Source organism: Gossypium hirsutum, chromosome A06, assembly GCF_007990345.1.
Source record: "Gossypium hirsutum isolate 1008001.06 chromosome A06, Gossypium_hirsutum_v2.1, whole genome shotgun sequence".
NCBI classification, from domain to species: domain Eukaryota; kingdom Viridiplantae; phylum Streptophyta; class Magnoliopsida; order Malvales; family Malvaceae; genus Gossypium; species Gossypium hirsutum.
The window spans coordinates 47,568,287-47,593,961 of NC_053429.1; the positions used below are offsets into that span (position 1 = coordinate 47,568,287).

General features: G+C 35.9%; 3 protein-coding genes across 8 annotated transcripts; 2 read left to right on the forward strand and 1 right to left on the reverse strand.

Moving 5' to 3' along the window:
- Window positions 1-19,947: 19,947 nt before the first annotated feature.
- Window positions 19,948-21,430, forward strand: LOC107961762 (probable plastid-lipid-associated protein 8, chloroplastic). Of its 2 annotated transcripts, none has more exons than XM_016897882.2 (4): window positions 19,948-20,337; window positions 20,416-20,539; window positions 20,624-20,803; window positions 21,046-21,430. In XM_016897882.2, exons 1-4 carry the CDS (start codon window positions 20,143-20,145, stop codon window positions 21,252-21,254), a joined length of 708 nt encoding a protein of 235 aa, XP_016753371.1. In that variant the 5' UTR covers window positions 19,948-20,142; the 3' UTR covers window positions 21,255-21,430. The 2 variants fall into 2 exon arrangements, with proteins under 2 accessions (XP_016753371.1, XP_016753370.1); XM_016897881.2 differs by having other exon boundaries at window positions 20,042-20,337; window positions 20,612-20,803.
- On the reverse strand, window positions 21,406-22,715 carry LOC107961765 (protein FAM32A-like). The gene is made up of 3 exons (XM_016897888.2): window positions 22,584-22,715; window positions 22,315-22,462; window positions 21,406-21,961 (listed from the first exon to the last, which is right to left on the reverse strand). The coding sequence occupies exons 1-3, from the start codon at window positions 22,713-22,715 to the stop codon at window positions 21,708-21,710; spliced, it is 534 nt and encodes a 177-aa protein (XP_016753377.1). The 3' UTR covers window positions 21,406-21,707.
- Window positions 22,716-22,859: 144 nt separating this feature from the next.
- LOC107961764 (putative RNA methyltransferase At5g10620) lies at window positions 22,860-25,525 on the forward strand. 5 transcript variants are annotated; one of them, XM_016897884.2, is made up of 8 exons: window positions 22,860-22,992; window positions 23,069-23,100; window positions 23,206-23,348; window positions 23,429-23,495; window positions 23,611-23,688; window positions 23,965-24,110; window positions 24,644-24,738; window positions 25,136-25,525. In XM_016897884.2, exons 1-7 carry the CDS (start codon window positions 22,914-22,916, stop codon window positions 24,648-24,650), a joined length of 552 nt encoding a protein of 183 aa, XP_016753373.1. In that variant the 5' UTR covers window positions 22,860-22,913; the 3' UTR covers window positions 24,651-24,738; window positions 25,136-25,525. The 5 variants fall into 5 exon arrangements, with proteins under 5 accessions (XP_016753373.1, XP_016753372.1, XP_016753376.1 ...); XM_016897883.2 differs by having other exon boundaries at window positions 24,669-24,738; XM_016897887.2 differs by having other exon boundaries at window positions 23,969-24,110.
- The last annotated feature ends 150 nt before the right edge of the window (window positions 25,526-25,675 follow it).

Sequence of the window (25,675 nt, forward strand, 5' to 3'; positions counted from 1 at the left end):
TGATGATTTTTCTAGAAAAGTTTGGGCGTTTTTCCTAAAGCATAAAAGTAATGTGTTTTCCGCATTCAAGTTTTAGGAAACTATGGTTGAGAAATAGACAGGAAAACATATAAAACACCTCAAGACAGATAATGACTTGGAGTTCTGTTCTGATGAATTTAACGAATTGTGCAAATCAGAAGAGATCGTGAGATACTTGACAGTTTGTCATACTCCACAGCAAAACTGTAACACCCCTAACCTGTATCTGTCACCGGAACAGGGTTAGGAGTATTACCAGAGTTTACAGCATAAATGAACAGAATTTCAAACATTACATATCTTAACAATATTCATATAAAGAACCAATCAAAATCATTTATGTTGTCCCTTATAAGAGCCCTCAAGGCCATAAAATCGCACTAGAAACAAGTCGGGACTAAATCGAGAACTTAGAGAATTTTTCAGAAAAAGATGAAAATTTAAAAACTACAGGGGTCACACGGTCGAGAGACATGCCCATGTCTTAGGCCATGTGGGCATTCGAAGTAGGGACACACGGCCATGCCACAGTCCGTGTCCTAGCCCGTGTAACTCACTGACTTGGTCACATGGCCTAGTCACACGCCCGTGTGCTAGGCCGTGTACCCTTCGAAGTAACCCCACACGCCCGTGTGCTAGGCCGTGTAACAGCCTGACCTGCTACCTTTTAAAAACTACAGGGGATACACGGCCGTGCCACCTGGCCTTGTGTCACACATGGCTGAGATACATACCCGTGTCTCTACCCATGTGGACAAAAGTAGGTCATTTTACAAGTCATATTTCTCACCCAATTTGGCATCCACCTACGCTTAACATTGTGCATATAAACAATCCATATTATGGCATCCAAAACAAGCAAAATAAAGCCTTAAACATGTAGTATATTCACATACAACCAATACGCCCTTAGGCATTTCAAATGACAATGTATAAACATATCTAACCATGTATTCAAATTGACCAAATAATCAACAAACTTACATGCATATTTGCATCAATACATACCATATAAATTACTTGCCAAAGCACAACCATTTGGTACCAAATTGCCATTCTTTAATTAAAATCAATAGTCATTTAAGCTATTCAATCAAAATACCAATTCTCAACAAGTTACAAGCCACATATATTATGTATATTCATATGTGATCTCATTATTCAACCATATTAAGTCATTCATCAACCATTTTAAGGCTACTTGTATAAATATCAAAATATAACAAAACACAAGCCAACTCAAATGGTTATAATCACAACAAAACATATAGACCAACATTAGCCAAAATAACCTATACATGTCATTATAACCAAAATCAAAACATTCGTAAGTACCGATAGAACTGATGGATAGTGTGATGGATCTCCGACTAGTTTCCAACCCGATTGAGCTTCCGATAATCTGAAAAGTAAAGGAAACTATGTAAGCAATGAATGCTTAGTAAGCTCATATAAACTTTAATCATATCAATTCATTGCAAATATGAAATTTATACATATCAAGAATAACCTGATACCGGTACCGCAAGATTCATAAAGCTATATTCAACAACTCACAAGGTGAATAAATCCACAGCATCACTTATATATATCATCCCTAGCATAGTTGGATTTTAAATAACTTTAAACCATTTCAAATTTTTCTTATTTTCATTTGCATTTCATTACTTTCTATTGCATTTATTCTCATTAGCTTAAATAACATCAATTTAATTTATCATTTCCTTTTTCATCATTCTACACTTCAAGTATGAACTTACTATTTCATTACCTTTCCACACCCATTTTATATGCATAACACACAAGACATAAGTGCATCATTCAATCATAACCACAAGCTACTGCATTTAAATATAATTCTTTTTGGAACTAGCCACATGGTAAACCATTTTAATAGGAATTACATAATTTAAACCTTACCACCCTTTCATGATCACAAGCATATTTCCATTTAGGCATTTACCATTACAATGCATAACTTATAAGTTTAACGTGGTATAATCCAACCACAATACACTAACCATGTTAGTCATGTAAATTCATATATGAATTAATAATCATGGAAAATTCATATATGAATTAATAATCATGGATGAACTCAACAATTAATCAAATTTCCATATACATGTAACATCCATATCATGTATCAATACATCATGTAAAATCATTTCCATGTATTTTATGTAAATAACTGTAATAGTTTGTATCGAAATCATATCATTTTGTAACAAAACATTGCCTGTTGAACCATTTAGAATATCGTTGGATACTCGAGATAGCTCACACATAGTGTGCTAAACTAAAATATGACAATTCTTATACATGTATGCTCATACAAGCTATGAATCGGTATGCTCTCACAAGCTGTGAATCGGTAAGCTCATAAGAGCTGTGGTGTGTCCACAACACATGCAGGACCTCAGCTAAATCGGTAACCCTAATGACATGTTATTTTTATCCTACGAATTCCTAAGGTTCAAATAGGACTCGGTAATCATCGTACGTCGTTGGATTTACGTCGTTTCATAACACGGTAAATTACATACTGACACATATATATTGATTTAGTCACAATATAATCACATACTAATATTCAATTTAATCAACATTTTACAGAATACAGTTCATACGAACTTACCTGGCTAAATTGCAGAAATACCAAAGTTTAGGGGCATTTTGGTAATTTTCTATTTTCCTTGATTTTCCACCCGATCTTGATCTAAATTAATAATTTCATTCATTATATTAATTTAGACAATAAAACAATTCATTTCATGCAATTTGGTCATTTTTGACATTTTTACAAAATTACTCCTTAAGTTGTACATTTATTCAATTTAGCCCTGAGCCCAAAACATGCAAATTAACCATTTTTACCCAAAATTGAGCTTATCCGAATGTTCATGGTATCCAAAACAGCCCATTTATGTAAAAATTTCACATTAAATCCTTGTACTTTTATTAATTTAAAATTTTCCCTAATCGATAAATTTATCAAAAATCACTTAATAAAATACTTTTAAATATCAATCAACATTCTAAATTCATTATTTAACATCTAAAATCACAAGGTTCATCAATGGTAACATTCAAAATTATTTAACAGTTTCAAAATTGAAGGTACAAGCTAGCTGGATCTAGTTGCAACAATCTCAAAAACATAAAAATTATTAAAAACGGGACTAAAATGGATTTACATGCATCATCACAAGGCAAGCCGAAGCTTAAATGTCTTTCATGGATTTTTTTATTCATTCCCAATCGGTGAAGAAAACATTAAGATAATGATAAACATTTTGGTTTTATTTTATTTTATTTTAATTATCAAATTACCATTTTGTCCCTTTAATAAACATCAAATTTTCATGCTTTTAGTTGCCCAAAACCATCCAATACATTATTAAATGGTATAATTATGATTTAAGTCCCTTTTCCTTTATTTAATAAACCAATAAATCACTCAAATCAAGTAGTGATAAAATTTTACTTCTTTTATGATTTAGTCCTCTTTAATTAATTAACAATTGAAACGTTAAAATTTTTCAACGAAACTTTAATACCACCTTAATGACACTCTATAAATATTTATAAATATATTTACGACTTGGTTTATAGAAACGAGGTTTCGATACCTCATTTTCTAAAACCACTTGACCTTATTGTAACGCCCCGAATTTTAGGCCTAGAAGTATTAGGTCTTGAGTATGGAAGCAGTTAGGAAGCTGCTCATAAATATTTAGTTGTGTAAGAAAGTGACACAAATATAGGTCTACTTCAATTGTTATGTGTTCTGGGAGTGTTTGAGAAGTCTTGGGTTCAAGCCTGGGCAGGTGTAAAAAGTTTTGATCTTTTTAAAGGAATAAGCACTGTCTCTAGGCAATAGGCTTTTAAGTAAATGTGGGTAAAACATGATAGAAAGGGCTTGTTGGTCTAGGGGATAAGTGGCGTGTTACACTTGAGGTTTAAGGTTTGAGTTCTAGTATACGCAATATGGAGTTTTATTTTGCTGCTAGTATCATGGGAGTGTCCTAGCTCAACCGAATTACTGAAAGTTTGGAATGGAATTTTAAATTGGTGGTTGAGGAAGGGGTGGACGTTTTTAGGGAGTGGATTGAGGTATTCTGGTTTTTAGGGAGATTTAGAAAGTGTTTTAAAGAGGAAATTTTGGATAGAAGAGGTTGTGTGGAGTTCGAACTAGTTGGTGGAGAGATATGAGGAGATTTTTGAGGAGTGGATCAATGGAAGGAAGTAGTGGTGCCGAAATTGAACTCTTTCTCAAGAGAATTCGGCTACTATCTGTCATTTCATCATTTTCCTCCTAGTTTTAACGTTTTCGGTTTTAGGAGTTTTCTCTCTACTTCATCTTTTAATATTTCTGCTTTGGTGCCTTACCATCTTTTGTTTTCTACTTTTTTTTTCTGTGCTTGCTCCCTCTTTCAATCGGTTCTGATAAGTTACCTTCTCCTTTTCTCATTTTCCTATTACCCATTTCTCTCTTCTCTCTATTCCTTCGGCTTTTATCAAGTTCTCCTCTTGCATCGTTAAAGCTGAATATCATCTTCTCTTCTCCTCCTCCTTCGATTCTTCTGTGATTAACGGATCTCCCCTCTTTCTCATACTGTTACTTTGACTGAATACCTCATTTTTCCTATTCCCCCAATCGATTTTCTCTTGATCAATTAATGCTCATTCTTTCACCCTCTCTGTGTCGATTCTCCTGTGCTCTCTGTCGTTTTTAGTGGAGGCGCGACTGTTACATCTTGTGCCCCTGTTCGAGTAGGTGTTTCTAGGGGTAGCTCGAATACTACTGTCTTCTATTCTTAGTTTGCTCCTTCGGTAGTCTTTAAAGATTCCAAGCTATCCCTTACAACGGTTTAGTGTGATTGATCAAGGCGAGTGATAGGTTGGGGTTCTTGTGGGTTAGTCGAGCATTTTCGCAAACAGGTGTGTAAAATACTACCCCTGCTCGTAAATAGAAAAAAGCCGAAATAAGTGATCGATGACGCTACACGAGTGTGCACTCGCTCGTATGGTAAATCGAACGCCTAGCCATGGGCGAAAGATCATCGAGGCTGGCCATGAGCGATTTCATGGGCCGAGTCTGATTTGAGCCATGTTGGGCTGAAATGGGCAGTGTGGATCCCAAGGGCCTGTGGGCCACACAAGGGTAAACCACACGAAAGTGTGGAGAATATTGAGCCAGGCTATGTAGTTCACATGGCTAAAGCCATTTCTGGGCTATGTAGGCCACACGAGCGTGTGGGCCCACATGGGCCCGAATTATGGGCCTTGGGCCCACTTTCACTGTTTGACTATTAAGGTTGTACGGGTCGCCCGAGACGACTGTGGATCTACTTTTAGATCGATAAGTGTGCCTGGACCCCTAATTAATAAAATTAATATTTTTCCCTTATGAGGTAAAATGACTGTTTTGCCCTTATAAGGTAAAATGACTGTTTTGCCCTTATGTGGTAAAATGACTATTTTGCCTTTTATGGTAAAATGATTGTTTTACCCCTACGTGATGTATGTTTATATTTTAGCATGCTATTGTAATTGTATTAAATACATGTATAATATTATGACATGTTGCATGATGCATTGCATGGGGATAGGTTTTTAAATGATTGGAGGAAGTGTACTATACTGGCAGCTTTGCTGCAAATCACTAATGGCTTTAAGCCTATTATACTGGCATCTCTACTACAAATACTGTTTAGTGCTGCAACTGGTGCTACTTGGAGTGTAGGAATGGGTGGGTTGATTTTATCCCCATATAGAGTATAGGGTTAAACGGAGCTGGAGTGTAGAGGCTGGATGGGTAGGACTTGCATACTGTTTACTATTACTGCACTGTTTACTGTTACTACATGGGCCAAGACCCGAACATATGACCGTTTGCTTATATGGGATTACACACTGAGTTTTCGTAAACTCACCTTTCTGTTTATCTGATCAGGTAATCCTCAACCTTAGGCGGATCGGTGCTGCGAGGGACTCAATGGTGGCCACACAACTGCATGGACTTTCTTATTAGATTTTAAATTATAAGTATTTTAATATGGGTATCTTTTTATGTTATAATTCCTCTATAAATTTTTAAGCTTTAATTTGGGTTTTAATTATTTTGATTTATAACTACTAGCAGTAGGATAAGACGCGATTTTTCAAAAGATAAATGTTTTCCAAAAATACCAAGAATACGCAATTGTTTAAGAGCTTCCACAAGGGACAACGTTTGCAAAATTAAAGACGTTTTAACATGAGTAACCTTCGATAAACGAATGTTTTAAAATCATTAATAAGAACACATAACAAAGGTAAATATTAAAAAGGGGTTTTCTTTCGATATCACATTTTGCAAAAAACACTTCAATGTGGCATCACTAGATTCGGCCGTAACGTCTAGGCTGGGTTTGGGGTGTTACACTTATGGTCTTACCACTTGAACTTAATAAATCACTTATAAAATAAAAATCACTATATCAAAAACCTTTTCAAAGTCACAATTAACTCATAAATATTAAATATAATATTTACGAACTTACTCGTTCCCTGAACCACTATTTTCGACACCACTGAAAAGCGGGATATTACAAAAACGACGTTGTAGAACAAATGAGTAGAAAGATCATGGAGAAAGTTCAATGTATGTTGCCGAATGCTAATGTACCAAAATCTTTTTAGGCTGAAGTAGCATTTACTACATGTTTTCTGATCAATTGATCTCTATTAGTTACCATTGAGAAAAAGAGTCCACAAGAGATATGGTCTAGTAAGCCTATTGATTATTCTGATTTAAAGAATTTTGGGTGTCCTGTGTATGCTCATGCTGATAATGGAAAATTGGAACCAAGATCTATGAAATGTGTTTTTCTTGGTTATAAGGCTGGTGTAAAAAGTATAAGTTATGGTGTCTTGAAAATAGAAAAGTTGTAATTAGTAAAGATTTTTTTTATAAAAATGATATGCTACCTAAATTATCTCTTAAAGACTCTTCAAATAAAGAATAGAAAAAGTCGGTGGAGCTTTAGATTGATCTAGTATCTATAATAGAGTCGACTCCTTAAGTTAGTACAGAAAATCAGAACAGAGTCACTTCTTCACCACAATATTCTATTGCCAAAAATAGAACTACAAGAGAAATTAAACCTCCAAAGAGGTATGCTGAGGCTGATCTAGTGGCTTATGCTTTAAATTTAGTTGAAGATATAGATGAAAATCAAGAGCCATCTACTTATTTCGAGGCAGTTAGCTGTGAAGACTCAGAAAAGTGGATGTTTACCATACAAGAAGAGATGGAGTTACTCTACGAGAACATAACAAGGGATCTTGTGAAGCTTCCAAAAGGTAAGAAGGTTGTTTGTTGTAAATAGATGTTCAAAAGGAAAGAAGAGGCTCTAGGAGTTGAAGAACCCAAATATAAAGCAAGGCTTGTTACAAAGGGTTACAGTCAGATTCCAGGTATGGACTGATAACTCTTGAAAATAGTTATATTTCATGCCTTTAGACCTAGTCAATTGCTTGTCCTTAGGTACATTTAGTAGCATTTTAGGACATTTCACTAGTATTTTTATCATTGCATGAGGAGCTTGGACTATGTTTAAATATTATGCATTTTTAATTACTTGTGGTAAGGCTATGTTTGGTGGTTTAGCAGGTGCAGGTTGAGGAATAAAAAAATAAAGGAGTGAAGGTTTGTTAGGGAAAACGCTTGGACATTTTATCAGTACAAATGTCGTGGAAATTCCAGGAAGACCGAGTTAACACTCAACGCATACCAATTTCAGCCCAACTATACTTGTACCAAAAAAATCTGCCTGAAAAAAGGAGAAGATAATCTTGGGCTATTGAAAAAAGATTTTAAAAAAAGAGAAGATAAACTTAGGTTGTTGGATTTACCCTAAGGAAAAAGCTTATAAAAAGCCAAAGGAGGAAACCTTAAATGTCGAACAAAAAGTAGGAGATTCTTAGGCAAAAATAGAGGGTATTGACTGAGTAGAAACAGAAAGAGGAAGACGAAAGTAGTCCCTGTAACAACCCTATAGTTAGGGGTGTTAGAAAATGCATTCTCAGGACTCCGTTCCTGTAAATTAGACTCATAAATATTTATCAAAAATATTTACGAAGTTAGTTGTGTAGTTAATTAGATTTCGGTTAAATGAATTTGCATGAATTAAGAATCATTATATAAGGACTAAATTGCATATAGGATAAAAGTTGAAATATAGATTAAAAAAATTATTGAAGGACTAAAGTAGCAAATATACATTTGCCATGTCTAGTGGACGGCATTATGAAGTATATATATTATATGTAAACTTATTATATATATTATAATAGTTAATAAATTAAAAGTTAAAAATATATATGTATTATATAATATTAAAGTATAATAAATGAAAAGAAAGTGAAATTGGATAATAGAAAGCATGAAAATCGAATTGAAAATAAAAGAAAGAAAAGAAGAAGGGAATACACACAGCCTAAGGGTCTTCAAATTCAAACTTCAATTGGTTAGTCAATTTAGTCCCTTTTTTTGTAATTTTTATATTTTTGGAATCCGGGTGTTAAGTATTACCCGTCCCATGTTAAAATTTTAGCATTGATTAAAATTTTAAATGTTGTTAATATTGAATAGTTTTAGTATTAGGGATTAAATTGGTAGGTTTTCAAGCTAGAAATGGAAAAGGATTAAATTGTAAAACAAATTGTAAATTTTGAGTAATAGGGACTAAATTGTGAAAATTTTAAACTTTAAGCGTTTAATTGAAAATAGGGAGTTAAATTTAGTTTAAAGTGAAATTCGTATAAAATATAGGATTAAATGTAAAGAATAAAAATTAATCAATCTCGGATTAGGGACTAAAATAGATTTAAGCAAATATTGAGTAAAAATTGAAATATTCAATATGAAATTGAATTATGTTGTATTGATGTATTTTAATTGTTTTAATTTTGTAGTTAACGTCGTACCGGAATCCTCGACTAAAAAAGGGAAGGATAAAATCGACACAGAATAACTCAGAATCCACGGTTTCTATTTCTATAATCTGAACCTAGTTTTTAATTGTTGTATTTTGATTTAATGCATGTGGTAAGTGGTTGAGGTGAGAACTTTGACACTTTGATAGTGAATTGAAATTATAGTTGATTGAAATGGATTGAATTGATATATACATTATGAATGTATTGATTATTTGAATTGAAATGGATATATGTGTAAATGTGATAATGTGAAAATATGAGAATTGGATATTGGTTGTATTTGAAAAGTGAAATGAAACCCTATTAACTGTATCGGGTTGAATTGAATATAGATGGCATGCCATAGGATTGGAAGAGTTTAGGGATTACTTCAACCTTGAGTCGATGAGGCACTGGGTGGCAATTTGCTTCGGTTTAACCAATGAGACACTGGGTGTCAATTATATAGCGGTGGGCGTAGTTATTACTTCGGATTTATCCGATGAGGCGCTAGGTGCCAAACTAGTGTGTTGGTTGGATCCGTGTATCGATCCAAGTCCAAGTTGTGTTAATAGGGGTAATTAAATAATAAAGTTCTATAATTGATATTGAATGGCATGGTATATGAAATGGAAATGAGATAGTGAATTGAAACATGAAAAATGAGATATGTTGTGATTGAATGAAATACATGAGTTGTAATGCCCTGAATTTTGGGCCTAGAAGTTCTGGGTTTTGAGTCTAGGGATAGTGGAAAGATTGCACACATAAGTTAAGTTGTGCAGTTCAGTGGCAGAATAGGCCTACTGGTCTAGTGGTTGTGAGTGTGTTGGTTTGTCTCAGGGTTCTGAGTTCGAGTCCCTGTGTGGGCATTTTAGAAAACAATTTAGTTATTTTTTTTTTCAGTTAAAATAATTATTTTATTTATTTGTCTTTAGTGTTATTATTAATTTTTTTATTTTTATTTTTATTTTTATTTGCTTTTACTTGGCACGTTATTTTTTGTTCTGTTTCTTCTTGATTTTTTTTCTTGTATTCTTTTTTTTGCTTTTTGGAATTGGTGGTGTTGTGTGGTCGAAGGACCTTGACTTTCTGCTCCTCTGTCGTCTTCTTCATCATCAAAATAGGTGTGGAACTCAACTCTGACTAATCTACTTATCTTTTGTTTTTTACAAGTGTTGTTTCGGCTTTTCGTGAGAATGCTTTGATTCTCTAGTTTCATAGCTTTGAAGGCTGAAAGGGAGTGCGATACTCTATTTTCTGATGTGGTTTCGATAGTACCAAATTTGGGGGATAGTTTGGTGGCCAAAGTGGTGTTTTCGAGGCTGTTCTGGGGTGGTTTCATGGCTTCCCCGATGGCCACATGGGCATGTGCCGTGGCACACGGCCGTGTGGATTCGAGAAATTAAGGTTTCGGCCAATTTTGATGCCACACGGTCGTGTGGCTATTTTGGGGATTTTTCTCAAAAATCACACGGCCGTGTCCCTTGGTCCACATAGGTGTGTGAGTTTTGGAATTAGGGATTGAGATTTGGGGTCACACGGCCTGGCCACACAACCGTGTGACTGATTTGGGAATTAGCGATTCCACACGGGTGTGTGTTTTAGAACACACGGCTGTGTCTGGTGGCCACACGGTCTCATACGGCCATGTCTACTCTGCACTTGAGCTTAGTGAAATAGGATAGTGTCTTACACGGCCTAATCACACGCCCGTGCCTCTACACCACACGGGCATGTGCCTCTGTTACACTGCTGTGTGCTACCTTCACACGGGCGTTTGGACCCCCACACGGCTTGGAGTGCTCCACACGGCCAAAGCACACGGGCTTTGGGTTTTAGGTCAAATGCAAGTGCAAATGTGACTCTGTGTGTTCCAACCCTCGACTAAGCCTTATTGGGGGTAATTATGACTGTTATTTGGGCTTGATATGTGCACATTTGTGATTGTTTGTTAGATAAGTTGATACTAGATTCGAGATACGAAGGTACACATGTTTGATTCTGTAACTGATTGACTAGATGTGTGTGTCTCCTTTTGATTGACTATCTGAATTTGTATTCAGAATTGTGTACATCTGACTGCATACATACATACATATGGTTAAATATTTTTGGGTGAGATGTTGAAGAGAAGGGAGAGTTACGATTTGGTAGTTTGTCTGCATTCTGAAAGCCCTTAATAATACCCAGAGGGTCATGGGCGGTCCCAATACCCTGAGGGTCGTGGACATTACTGATAACAGTATAGTGGTTTGCCAAATTACATTATACCGCATGTACGTTAGCTACGCTACGTACCATTATCTGATCTGGCAGTTATACTGCATGTCTATACCGCAATTCACTACATTGCACAGTACAGCTTATACGCTAGCCTTGCTACGTAACAGATCTGATCTGGTAGTTATACTGCATGTCTGTATCGCGGTTTTTCGCATGGCACCGTACAGCTTACTGATAGCCCTAATACCTAGAGGGTCGTGGGCGGTCCCAATTCTCTGAGGGTCGAGGACAATATTGATGATCATCATTGCCTGACAACCCGGGATGACGTTCTGTAGAGTATAAGGTTGGATGGGCTTTTCGAGGTCTTACTCGGAGTGCAGGGATGGATGGGTTGATTAAATCCCCACAGGATGTGCCGGGTTGGACGGAGATGGTGTGTTGGTTAGATAGGTGGGTTATTTTATAATTCATTTGCACTCATATGCGTCTATGTGATTCTGTGACTGCAATATCTATTTGACTATCTGATTGACTGAGGAGTCGAATTGTACTATTTGATTGAAAGGCACTCATGTCTAAAGAAACCTTGTGTGATGGGCTAAGTCCTAGCCGATTCTGATTCTGGAAAAAGGGCTTAGGCCAGTTTGTGACTTCTGAGAATTTCTGATATTGTGTCTAACAGAGCCATATGATTGTAAAGTTACATATGGTCTGTTTTGTTATAGTCGCTCTGTAAGTGTGTTCTGCTGCTGAACTATTTTTAGGCTTACTGTATCTATTTCTGTTTTGGTAGCTAGTTAGTTTGATCTCACACTAAGCTCGTATAGCTTACCCCTTCTTTTGTTTCCCCTTTCAGGTACATTTCGGGATTTTGGATGCTGGACTCGGTATGCGGAGGACTCAGATAGTTTTTAGGCTAATAAGTTATTAGTTGTGGTTTCAAACTTTTATTGGTTATTTAGTTTTGAATATATGGTTTTTAACACTGTGGTATAATTCTGTTTTACGGTTTAATCATTTTATTATTTTGGTTTTTTAATACTCGATATTAATTATTTCAGGAATCGAATTAAGAATGACTAGTTTTGTAAGATTTTCTCACGATCACTTCGGTGGTCAATGTAGCATTCCAAATTCGGTCTAGACTTCTAAGCTGGGTTTGGACATGAGTTATGTACTCATGAATTGAATATGGAATGGATAATTTCATTATATAAATAAATGTGGATGGATATGTGAAAAGCTATTTATATAGCAAGTGATGTGAATTGAGATATTTGTTAAACAAATTAAATATGAGAGCATGTAAAAATTGAGTATAGTATGAAATGATCTGGAAATATGCATGAATTTGAAACGATGGTATATGGTAATTGTATGCTTAGATAATAGTATGTTTGTATAATTCAAATTATGCATTTTTGTTTCATTGTGTCTTTAATTGTTCGAATTATAGAAATATCACTGAGTTTTACTCAGTGTACGATTTTGTTTTCCATGCACAGGTTTGGTATTTCTCTTTGATTGCCGACTCAGCATCCAACAATGATCCCAATCTCAAATGTGGTGAAGTTTACCTTTTGTGATGGCATGTACCTAAGATGTCTTAAGTTGATAGTTATTTTGTAAATGGTTTGTAATAGAGTTAAAGTATAATGTTGGTTAGAGTATATATAGTATATATTTGTGTTTGAAGCCATAAATTGGCATGTTGGTTTGAACCAAGACTTGTTAGGTATATGTGAATTTTAAGTTAGATGTGTTAGGTAGATATAAGCTAGGCCAAATTGATTGATTTTGGCATGGTTAAAACCTTGAGTTGAATAATACATGGATGATATGTTTTAATTATATAACTTGCGATACCAATGAGCGTACATTGGTTAGGCACCTAGGATGATTGTTTTAGCATGTTTTGAGTATGTTTGACTGTATTTTGAATAGGTTAAATGAATGGTTTTTGAGTTGTAAGTAGGAAATGGTAAACTTGTTGTTTAAGGTGCATTTTATGTCCACACGGCCAGACAATGGGCATGTGACTTGGCCATGTGAGACACACAGCTGTGTGTCATCTGTGGGGTGCTTAGAAAGTAAGTTAGCTTGTAACATCCTAAATTAGAGCCTAGTCGGAATAGTGGTTTTGGGAACACAAATCTAACGTTAAAATAATTATTTTATAATCATTATGAGGTCTAGGATATGAGAATAAGCATGTGTTAAAATTTCATGAAGAAATTCTATGTGCAAGGTGTCCAATTGGACACCAATTCGAATAAATTGCAAAACTTGGGTTCTAGAAGAAATTTGTATGAAATTGCTTTGGAATATTAATTAGAGGTCCTTAAAGAGTAATTTAGTCAATTTCTAAGTTTTTGGACAAAAATGAGCATGCATGGAAAATTTTGGAAGTTTAGTAAGGAAGGGCATTTTAGTCATTTGGTAATAAACTAAATAAAAAGGGAAAAATCAAGCTAAAATCAGCTCATTTTTCTTCTTCATGCTGCCGAAATTCTAAGGGTCTCCATAGCTAGGGTTTTCCAACATTTAAAGCTTGACAGTAAATAGCCTCGTTTTTAATGTTCTTCGTATTTCTGAGATCCCCGTAGCATGCTCTTTCTATTTCTACTCATATCTCATGCTAGGGTTCATGTTTAGAAAATTATCCATGCATGAGATGCTTGTGTTTTGATGATTTATAAAAGAATATGAGAGTTTAAAGGATGGTAAACAACTTTTACTAAGTGGTTTTTCATGGAAATAGCTTAAAAGACTAAATTGTAAATATTGTGAAAATGGTTAGAAAAATATAGAATAAAGGAAAAACATGGGTTGCTATAAGTGTGAATAACATTCAACTAGGCTTGGATAGCCAAGGAATTACATGCATTTCATTATACAAACTTTAGGACTAAATTGTAAAATTGTGAAAGGTTAGGGGCAAACTGGTTATTTTGCCCGGTTGAGTTTTAATCCTAAAATGAAAAATGTAATGTATTAATAGTCTAATTTTATTCATATAGACCCCGAGGAAACAATTTCGAAGGTCGACCGTGGAAAACGAAAGGTTTTAGAATAACCGAGACACGAATCCGAAACGACTGCCAGGTAAGTTCGTATAACCCAAAGTAAACTCTTAATATACTTAAAAATACATGTTCTTGAATGTATGATAATTAGATATTCATTTCATGATAATCCATAAGACGTGCTAGTGTAAATGAAAAGATTATAAATGTTCCAGTTGAAATAAAAAGGGAAATCCGATGGTTAAATTATGGCTTACATGACTTGAGATCCTGCATGTGTTGTAGAGAAGGATTTAGCCCGGACAGGTAATCTGCTGATCCCAATATAGAAAATATCTAGCCCGGACAGGTGTTCCTTGAATGATCGAGCCTCCCGAAGAATATGGGTGCAATAAGGATTTAGCCTGGACAGGTAATCCGACTGAGGACTGAATTTAGCCTGGACTGGCAATTTAGATCCAAGTTCATGAGAGCAATTGTCGTTAAAAGTGATTTAGCCTGGACTGGTAACCCCGACAATGCTCTATGAGTTAATACTATGGGGGATTTAGCCTGGACTAGTAATCCTGTCGTATGATGTAAGGTTTGTGGGAGTGCGTACTTGAGATGATCACTTGTATGACTTGACGATAATTGGGCTATCCATCAAGATTTCCGAGGAATTCAACAGGATTAACATGAGAAATAGAGGATGGAAATAGTGAACTGATGAGCTCATCTAAAACTAATGACATGATGTATTGATATGAGACTAACTTGATGATTGAGTTCATGTGATAGGGAAACTATTTCATGCTTGTTGGAATTATTGCCTAATATGGTTGTATGCTAATTAGCCAATAAGTTTACTTTCCAGTTATCTAGACTTACTAAGCATGTAAATGGTTACCCCTCTTTCCTTTCCCTTATTTTTCAGAGCTCGAAGACTCGTGAAGGTTGGAAGACGGTCGGAGCTTTGTCAACACTAGCAACTTGTCTTATTTTGGTATATAGAAACTTTTATTTCGTTATAATGGCATGTATAGGATTTTTGGTTATTTTGTTATATGTGTCATTTGGCTAGCCAATGTAAGGGCTTGAATGATATGCTTACACCATTTTGTGTATGGCCATGAAGTATGGCTCATTTTGATGTAGGTTATAAACCTACTAAATGTGCATGGTTATGTGTGATGTTTCTTGTGAATGTCAAATGTGTTATACCATAAATGAACATGAGAATGTTGGCCAAAACAATTGGGAATGGTTTAGGTCATAAAGGTCATGAGTTATAAAATGTGATTATTAAAAGAGTAACCCTAAAACAAAGAGGGTATTATGATTATAGTTTAAAATGAGACATGTAGTAACGTGTATGTCCTTGGCCAAGAAAGTTTAAGGGTACAACTATACCTTATTAAATGTCCAAAGACCATGGTGGTATGTATGGATGTTAGAGGGTGACCAAAGGCTTGGAAAATAGCCTTAAAAAGGTCCACACGGACATGTGTCTAGGCCGTGTGTGACACATGGTCAGCCCTCATGGGCGTGTTGCTTGGCCGTATGTCCCCTGCACCTAGAATTATAAGTCAGTTTGCATGGTAGTTAACATACGGGCAGAGACACAGTCGTGTGTCTCAACCGTGTGGAGGACACAGCCTAGCACACGGGCGTGTGCCCCCAAATGAGTGATGACATCATAAACAGAATGTCTGGGTTTTTAGACATGGACGATGACACGGGCGTGTCTAGGCCGTGTGAGGGACACGGGCCAAGGACACGGGCGTGTGCTTGGCCGTCGGAAAACCCCTGTAGGTTCGAAATGGAAAATAAATCAAATAATTCAACACGAGTGAGGGGCACGGGTGTGTCCCCAAGCACACGGGTGTGTGCTTTGCCTCCTCATGGGCGTGTGAGGCATAACTCTAGGCATTTTACTAAAATTTTTTATAGTTTTCGGTTTAGTCCCTGACTGCTAATAATGCATGGTTTAGGCCTCATAGTCCCATAATAGGGAGAATATGATTTTGTTCAATTGGTTTGAATTTGGAAATGAAATTTTATAACTCGTCTTTCCAAAATGTCCAAGTATGCTTCTGGTAATGCCTCGTACTTTGTCCCGATCTTAAGTACGGGTAAGGAGTGTTACACAGCTAGTACACGCCCTAGCACACGGGCATGAGGCCATTTCGAGAGTTATATGGCCTGGCACATAGGCGTGTGACTTGACAGTGTGACCCAAGTCAGAGAGTTACACAGGCTGGGATATGGTCGTGTATCCATATTTCAAAAGTTACATGGCCTGAGACATGACCGTTTGTCTTAACAGTGTGAGTCACACGGCCGTGTGACCTCTGCAGTTGAAATTTTTCTAAACAGTGTGAGTCACACGGCCGTGTGACCTCTGCAGTTGAAATTTTTCTAACTTTTTCCTAAAATTTTCAAATGTTTTCAATTTAGTCCTGAATCATTTCTAAAGTGATTCTAAGGCCTCAAAGGCTTGAATAATGGATGATATGCATGTTTAATAATGGATTATGTTATGATTACTGAAATGTTTTAAAATGAATGATTTAGGTAATGGTTATTCCGTAATGCTTCAAAACTCTATTCCAGCGATGGATACGGGTTAGGGGTGTTACAGTCCCTCTTAGCCACCATAGGACATTATGCTACTAGAGTCTGAACTGGACACGCGAAAGTTGTCTTCCCAAAGTCTTTCGTATTTCTTACTTTGTTCTTTCGTGAATTGAATGATAAAAACGATGTTGAATGATATTTTGGTTTTCAATTTTATTTGCCAACCCATGAGCTAAATCTCATTGGGTTGGGATTACTTAATGAAACATTTATTTTCTTTAATGGTTGAAGCATAGATTTGAATTAATTTACTGTTTCATTCAATTGTTTTATTTCTAAATTGTATGTATGCAATCCCTAGACATAGACGACTATGCAACATGCCCATAAACTAATTTAATTCTGAAGAGGTTCGATTAGTTGGATTGATAATGATATGAGAAAGTACTCGACCGATACTTGCAGTAGACCTTAGACATAGAGCAATGGTCATACAGAAGGAAAACGATATAAGGTATCATATTAAGGCCTATAGACATGGGTAAGGTAACTTAAGGTTTTTGTTCTAAAAAGAAGCAAACCATTTTAAAACTCTTCTAAGGAATAAACTCAGTATGATTTTACTAAGGCATTATTGATAGTAAGGGTAGATTCTTAGTAATCCCGACCTTCAAAATCAAAATCAACATCATATATCTTTTATTCTTTGCTATTGTATATTTACCATATCATTCTTAGTTATTTACTTGATCGTTTAAATAAAATCACCATAGTAATTCTCATATTTGCCATTACATTTCTACTCTCATTTTGTCATAGCATTTCCAAGTATTCACTAATTCTACATATTGCACACATCATTATTCTTTTAATTGTCCTTGCATACTTGCCATAGCTTTACCATAGCATTAGTCGCATTTTATTATAATAACTTGACCAATTTTGTGCCTCAATCTGATCCTCGTGGGAACGATACTCACTCACCACTTTATTACTTGATTCTATGTGTATACTTTCATAAATCGCATATCATTTCACACGCGACATGAACTTCATAGATGTGTTTTCTCAAGTTGTGAAGCACAATTTGATTTGAGCCTTACTTGGTATTGTGGCCATGTATGATTTTGAGCTCGAATAGTTAGATATAAAAATAATGTTCTTGCATGGAGAACTTGAGGAGGACATTTACATGCAACAACCAGATGGCTTTATAGTCTCGAAAAAAGAGGACTATGTTTACTCGTTGAAAAAGTCCCTTTATGGCTTGAATCACTCACTAAGGCAGTGGTACAAGAGGTTTGATTCTTTTATGACTTCTTATGATTTCAAAAGAAGTAGCTTTGACAGTTGTGTTTATTTTAAGAAGAATAGTGATGGTTCTTTTGTGTATCTACTCATCTATGTTGATGACATGTTGATAGCATCGAAAGATAAATGAGAGATAAGAAAGGTCAAAGCCCAACTTAGTGAACAATTTGAGATGAAGGATTTGAGAGCAGCAAAGAAGATAATTGGTATGGAGATTCTTAAAGATAGAAAAGCAAGTAAATTGTATCTAAGTTAGAAAGGGTACATTGAGAAAGTTCTTTGCAAGTTCAATATGTAGAGTGCTAAGCCTATTAATACTCCTTTAGCGGCCCATTTCAAACTTTCATTAGCTTTGTCTCCACCACTAGATGATGAGGTTGACTACATGTCAAATGTTCTATATTCTAGTGCAACGGGATCTCTTATGTATGCTATGGTTTGTTCACGTCCAGATTTATCATATGCAGTCAGTGAAATTAGTAGATACATGGCGAATCCTGGTAAAGAACATTGGAAAATAGTTCAGTGGATTTTAAGATACTTACAAGGCACTACTGGTGTTTGCTTACAGTTTGGAAGAAATAGAGATGGAGTCATTGGGTACTTGATGCTGATTGTACAATCAGTTGGAAAGCCACCTTGCAAACTACTGTCGCTTTGTTTACCGCTAAAGTTGAGTACATGGCGATTACAAGGCTTGTAAAGAAGCTATTTGGTTAAAGGGTTATTTAGTGAACTCAATGAAGACCTTCAAATCAGTACAGTATTTTGTGATAGCCAAAGTGCCATCTTCCTTACGAATGATCAAATGTTTCATGAGAGAACAAAACACATTGATGTTAGGTATCATTTTGTTTGTATAGAAGTTTACTTCCTTTGTTTAATATTGATTTGAATACGGTGTTTCAACATTACTGCATTATTTTTATTAGATGTTGATAGAATAATGTTTTCTAAACCTATTAATAGACACAACCTATACTCCTTGTAATCATTCGAATTTGACATAGTAAATTTTCTTCTCCTCTGCACGTGGTTTTTTTCTCGAAAGGATTTTTACGTAAAATCTGTATGTTCTATTTTTGTCTCTTTTCTTGCCATTATCAACATTCTATTTTTTATAGATATGGAGAAAATTTTAAAAGTTTATATAACTATAGCATTACAAGAAATTGAAAATTCCCAAATAATTTATGGTTATGAGCACTTCAAGTAGGTCCAACTATTACCAATTCAAATTAGTTTAATGGTAATGAAAGAAAAAAAAATTGTTTTCTTTTTTCTTTCTTTGTAGCTTGGACTTGGGATGTATTTTTTTTTTTAAGAAAGGTGGAGGAGGTAAAAGTGAGGGCAACAATGGTAGTGACGATGGGCAAAGTGGAAGAACGTAATTTTTTAAAATCAAATTAAGAAAATTTGTAAATTTTAAAGGTTATTTTTAAAAGAATTATGACTGCATCGATATGATATATAAAATTTGATGCTTTTATTAGAATGAGGAAATTAATTATTTATCATGTATGATGTTTTAAGTTTAAATTTGATTATGATAAAAATTTTATAGATTTATTATATAAAAATATAAAAATATTCTTATAAAAATATAATTTAATTTGTATATGAAAAGTTAAGTTAGTAATTTCATAATTAAATTTATACGTACCACCAAATCAATAAGATACTTATGGATATGTAACCTATTAAAAATGAGGTATGGCAATGTGCTACGATATATATATATGTATGTATAAACTAAGAGAATAGAAAGACCCATTGGGCTTATTCATCTTCAAAATAAAAATCTGTGCAGATCCATTGGGGCAGTGCTTAGACAGAAAGTAGTTTGTTTAAGGAAGGGATAATGATGGATAATGCCGAACTCAAATTTCTGCTTACGTGGCAGCATGTAATCCAGTTCTTAACCGGGGCAGTGGGTCCCCTTTGGATTTCTCATTCTCCTTTCCCTCGACTATTGGTTTAAGCCAGCCACAGCTCTTCTGCTCAGAGTCATTTGGGATATCAGGCGGCCATGGCAGCTTGTTCCCTCACTCTATCGTCCTCCTTGCCTCAACCTAAACCCTCATTTTTTGGATCGAAACCCTCTCATCTATCCCTACACAGCACTTCGTTTGCGCTCAAATCCCAGTGTTTCAGGGTTTCCTCAAGTTCCGTTTCCATCTCTAGTCGCCCCGCCGATGATCTAGTTGCATCTCTTCTCTCCAAGGTCTTCTTTCTTTCACCTCCATTTAGTTCCATCAATTTGTTTTTTTTTTAATGCAACTGAACACCAAGTGAGAATTAGGTGATACAAACGGATGGTGGAGTTTCACTCACCACAAAACAGCACCAAGAGGTAGCTCAAGTGGCTAATGAGTTGAACAAATATTGCGTTGATGAACCAGTCAAATGCCCTTTAATCTTCGGAGGTAATAAACAGACCAAACCCAAATTCAAACACAAATTACTGTCAAGTGAAAAGTGGTTCAATGTTGGTCTAGTGGTTTTTCCAGATTGGGATGTGGTTTACTGCTCGAATCCCACGTCACCAGGAGGCGGCTACAGAAGTGCATTGGGGCGCCTTTTCTTCAAGACCAAGGACATGGTTCAGGCTGTTGAAGCTCCTGACTCCGTACGAAACAAAGTCTCCTTCTCTGTTTTTGGGTTTCTTAATGGAGAGGTCTCCTTGAAAGGTAAGGCCACTCCCACCCTATGTTAACCTCACTAGTCATCACTTGATTTAATGTCGGCGTGTTTATCTTTAACTGGCATTACCATGTTGCCACATTGTAATTTTATGACTAATAACCAAAATTGACTTATGGGTTGGTTCATGCATAAGCACCTAGAATCCCATTTATTCATCTTTTCCGTGAAACTCAATTAATTGTGGATGTCATCTCCACTGATACGTGTTCCTTCACGCATTGTGCAGGAAAGCTGAAGGTCTTGGATCATCAATGGATTCAAGTCATTTTTGAGCCACCTGAACTGAGGGTAGGAGAAATGGACTTCCGGTATGGTGGCGAGAGTGAGGTCAAGCTACAGATCACGTATATTGACGAGAAGATCAGATTAGGAAAGGGCTCTAGAGGTTCTTTATTTGTATTTCAAAGGCGGCACGGAGGCTCAACCAACGTTTGAGACCCCCTATCCTATGCCAATAATTGCCAATGTTATGAAACTGAGGTGAAACGTTAATTAAATGGAGAGAACCATGCAATCTGAGTTGTTGAGTCAAATGCAGAATTTGTATGTATGGACATGCTTTGGGTATGTAAGAACATAGATGTGATGGATCAAATATACAACTTTCATTACTCCATATGAAAACACCCTAAATAGGGATGAAACCATAAAAATTTTCTATGGTGCTAAGAGAGCATCATTACTCCATATGAAAACACCCTAAATAGGGATGAAACCACGAAATTTTTTTATGGTGCCGAGAGAGCTCGTCACAAACACAGCAAAGGTTCATTGAAACTGGAAAAGTTTTAAAATACTAAGTTTCAGACAATTGATTGCCCAAAATAACTTGGGCAGACTTTGGTGCAAACAATAGTAATGCCTTTAGAACTCTGAAATCCAGACAAATTAACCAGGGCCAACTTTAGGGATGTCATAATGCTCAGTTAGATTAGCCAAATATTGGTTAAATTCCTGAATGCGATCATGGTGTGATTTGGTGGCCATCTTTGCCAGTCTTTGGAGCTCAAGTTGGCGTGTCTGCTCTAGGAATTTTCTTTCAGCCGGAGTAAGATGATACTCAAAAGCAGTAGCTTCGTCGCCATCTTTTTCAGCCTCATGTTTGTCGTCGGTCGTATCTGTTGACAGCCTTGTGTTTTCACCTGTCAACCTCCAATATGATGAACACAATAACTTCGTGAGCCAAGACTGAACACCTCAGATTAGCAAAATTGAAGGGCAAATGCACTTAATAAATCAGAAACGCATGATTAAACAAAGACCAAGATACCTAGTTTGCATTGATTTAGAGGCTAACTTGGAAGGCAAAACAGAACAAAAGCTCAAAATCAACTACACATTATTAGTATAGAAAAGCTTCGGGCCTACTACACTTGGTTGAGTCTACATGGAACATTCAGTTTAATCATATCATAGAATTTTAACACCAACCCACAACTAATATCCGAAGTCTTAAAAGAGTTAAAAGTTGAAGCAAAGGGCAAGTGGAACCAACCCTGGGAGTGGGGGGCATAACGGTGCTTGTGCTTCTTCCTTTTCTTTTTGGAAATGGGATCTGCTGCTTCGGCTTTAGCTTTAAAAACGTGGAGGGGTTTCCCTTTCAGCCTCAGTCTCCCCCCGACAACGTTCTGGTAGGACGACATCTGTAGATATACAACACAAATGCAAATGCAAATGTTCCATCTATAAACAAAATTATACCAATTAAATAAATAAAAAAACTTAAAAGAGAAATGAGAATGCAAAGAAATAAGGATGAACTGCCTGTATATATGTTAAGAACAAGCTTCGCCTCACATCAGATCCCAAAGGTGTGATGATTGATGTCTTTTCTTTCTCTCCTCCTGCAGGTTCTAGAGGCAAAAGGACGCTTCCAGAACCCCGAACAAATCTCATTTAATTCTCGTATATTAATTAATTAAATAAAAGAGAACTTGGTATCTAGAAACGCTGTCGTTTCCACCCTTTTTCACACTTCCCACCCCACTGCTTGCCGCGATAAATGAAATCAACAGTTTCTTATTCGTCAATTCCAAAAAGAAAACAAGTTACGGTCTTGACGCCATTTCCAACTGTAGAATTATTAAGTTGGTGATGACAATGGCAACGGCAGTGGGTATCTCAGCGTGTGGGGTTAGTCTTCAGTGGACGAATCCCAACTCTTATTCGTCAGGTTAGCAGAATCAAACTACTAATATTCTCTCTTCACTTCTCTATTAATCACTATTTCAAATCAAAACTGTTTTCAGGTAAAGGATGCAAATATGCTGGTCAATCCGTGGTAAAATTTTCCCCCTTTGTATTCAAGTTAGGATGCCGTTTATCAATAGTAAATTAATTAATATAATAACTATGAGGGTCTCAATTCATTGGCGGGGCTGGGCAGAGAGCGTTACCTATTCGAATCCTAACGGTAGGGAAAAAGAGGCTCCCTGGTGTACAATTGCTGGTGGATGAATATATTGCAAAGCTCAAAAGTTATTGTCATGTTGATGATGTTCAAATTCGCTCCAATCCTAAAAATGCGCGGTACTTCCTTTCCTTTTTATCCGTTGATGTAATTAGTGGTCTTAGAACTGCAATTTCACGGGTTGAATTCCTTCTTGTAGCAATGCGATGGCTCAGGTTGATGATGAAGACATAGCTGTCATCAACCTTATCACGTCTAATGATTGGGTGTGTTCTCTAAAACAATTCAGCTTAACTTCCTTGTATTGTTCGTATATTTGTCCATTCACTTCTTTTTTTGACACAATAAATCACCCTTGATTTGAAACTATTTTACTTGTAGGTGGTGATTTTGGACGAGCGTGGACTAGATCTTAGCTCTGAGCACTTGGCTGAATTGTTAGGGGATGCTGGGAATACGGTGTGGAATACTAACCATTGAAATGATTATTGGGATTTATTTGAGGTTAAGATAGATATTTGTCACCACTATCAGCCTAGCACTTTTCTGTATTAGATGCTTGTAGCTACAAATATCTTAGTAGGCGCAACAATTTCACTTTTTGTTTGCAATTTGATGATATGGGAGGCATGCTGATGAATACTTTTAACTCCATATTGGTTGATTTTGATACTTAAGAGACTGACTCGTGCGAAACACTTTTTTTTTTTTTTTTTGCAATTTGTCATGTTTAAGGCAGCTTCAAGATTATCATTTTGCATTGGTGGACCATATGGTCATGGACAACGAGTGCGAAAACGTGCAAATGTGTCAATCAAGTTGTCGTCGATGGTATTGAATCATCAAATTGCACTTGTTGTGCTCATGGAACAAATTTATAGGTTAGAAAAATGTCACTTACAGTTCTATCTTCAGTAATATCTTATGCATCCAATCTTGTGAAATGTTGAAAAACATTCATTACGAAATCATATTGATACTTATAACAGAAAAAATGCTTCTTTGACAATAAGGTGACTTATTTGGTCATGTCTGTTCACTGGCTGCTTTCAGCTTTAGGTTAGGTTTTGGGTCTGGGTCAATCAATGGTGGAAATTATTGGAGATAATAAATGAGTTAAAACCTACTTGGATTGTTTGAAGTTGTTAGTTTCTTTCTGTTAACAGTTTTTATGGTGGATGGTTATAATGTCTAGTCAAAACGGATAAACTAATTGAATAGTTAAGTATATCTTCCCTTTTTGTTTCTTTCCTTCACCTTGTCCTCTCTTGCCTTTTACTTTTTTATTTATTTTTTGTGATTGCATATGACACTGGTAATCGAAGAAGAAAGAAAAACTTGCCCCGTTCTCTGCATTTTGCATGGTGCTTACCAGCAACTTGTGTTTTAAAAATCTCTGCACTTTACCCTACAGGAGGTGATGTATCATTTTATTTCAGATCATGGACTATTTTGAAAGGACAAAAGTACCATCATTAGCCTTGATTTCCGGCCAAGCATGCTGCACAGGTAATACTGAAATCTGAATCTGCTGCTTACTATTCATTCTATATGCTTATGCTATGGATACGATTTATGGTTGCATTAGTCGGATATGGAACAAAACATCCCACCGGGAATGCATGATACATATTTCATGCCCTCCCTCCTCCCGGCCTTTTCTTGTCTACGCTTTGTGTTGTTGTCAAGAATTGAAATCTTATATTAAGGTTTATAATTAATTATCATGCAGGCCTTCAACTCCATTTATCAAAGGAAATGAGTTTAGACTGCTTAATAGGACGGTCTTCTTTTACACCAGCTTAGCATACGTAGGATACCGCTGCATGTGTTTTATTTACCTACTTGCATCTCCAATTTTGATATGCCACTTCCCTTTCCTATCATTTTGCTTCTACATGTGCAGATTGAAATTTTTGTGAGAACCTACATTCGTAGTCTTGCACTCGACACCAATAGCAAATGAACTAGATGGAAAGGTGTCAAGTATGCTGCAGACTGACATAACAATTTTGAAGAGGCATAGACAAAGTTTGGGAGTTGTTGAACTCGGTAAATTAAGTTTATGCATTGTTTTTATTGTATCATCTAGCTACAACTAAGAAACTCACCGTTGTAGTTGTAAAAGGATTTAACATTCAAGGCAATCCCAAACCAGTAATCTGTGTACCAGATAAAAAAAGAAAGAAGGTTGAAATGTATTTGACATTGAAGCATATTATTGTTTTAGCATTTAGGGAAGATGGAGATGCAAATTAGCTTTTGGAGTAAAAAATGGAAGAAATGAAAGCTATTTGTTTTGGAATTGTCCAAAAAGCAGAATTTTCCAACTGATATCTATATTATATTATGCTGGAATGAGATTTGTTCATTGTGCCCTATGGGCAATGGTCATATATACATGGACATGAGATAGGAGGGTTTTATCCCCAAAGTAAGCCAAAAT

Excerpts from the sequence above, each read along its gene's own strand:
- LOC107961765 (XM_016897888.2), bottom strand. The coding sequence starts at position 22,715 with ATGAGATTTGTTCGGGGTTCTGGAAGCGTCCTTTTGCCTCTAGAACCT. Across the intron at positions 22,463-22,583 it reads TGTTCTTAACATATATACAG|ATGTCGTCCTACCAGAACGT; the intron begins GCAGTTCATCCT and ends GTATATCTACAG. Across the intron at positions 21,962-22,314 it reads TTATGCCCCCCACTCCCAGG|GTGAAAACACAAGGCTGTCA; the intron begins GTTGGTTCCACT and ends GGAGGTTGACAG.
- LOC107961764 (XM_016897883.2), top strand. The coding sequence starts at position 22,914 with ATGACAATGGCAACGGCAGTGGGTATCTCAGCGTGTGGGGTTAGTCTT. Across the intron at positions 23,689-23,964 it reads TAGGGGATGCTGGGAATACG|GCAGCTTCAAGATTATCATT; the intron begins GTGTGGAATACT and ends GTCATGTTTAAG. Across the intron at positions 24,111-24,668 it reads CTCATGGAACAAATTTATAG|ATCATGGACTATTTTGAAAG; the intron begins GTTAGAAAAATG and ends ATTTTATTTCAG.
- LOC107961762 (XM_016897881.2), top strand. The coding sequence starts at position 20,143 with ATGGCAGCTTGTTCCCTCACTCTATCGTCCTCCTTGCCTCAACCTAAA. Across the intron at positions 20,540-20,611 it reads ATGCCCTTTAATCTTCGGAG|TGGTTTTTCCAGATTGGGAT; the intron begins GTAATAAACAGA and ends ATGTTGGTCTAG. Across the intron at positions 20,804-21,045 it reads TGGAGAGGTCTCCTTGAAAG|GAAAGCTGAAGGTCTTGGAT; the intron begins GTAAGGCCACTC and ends CGCATTGTGCAG.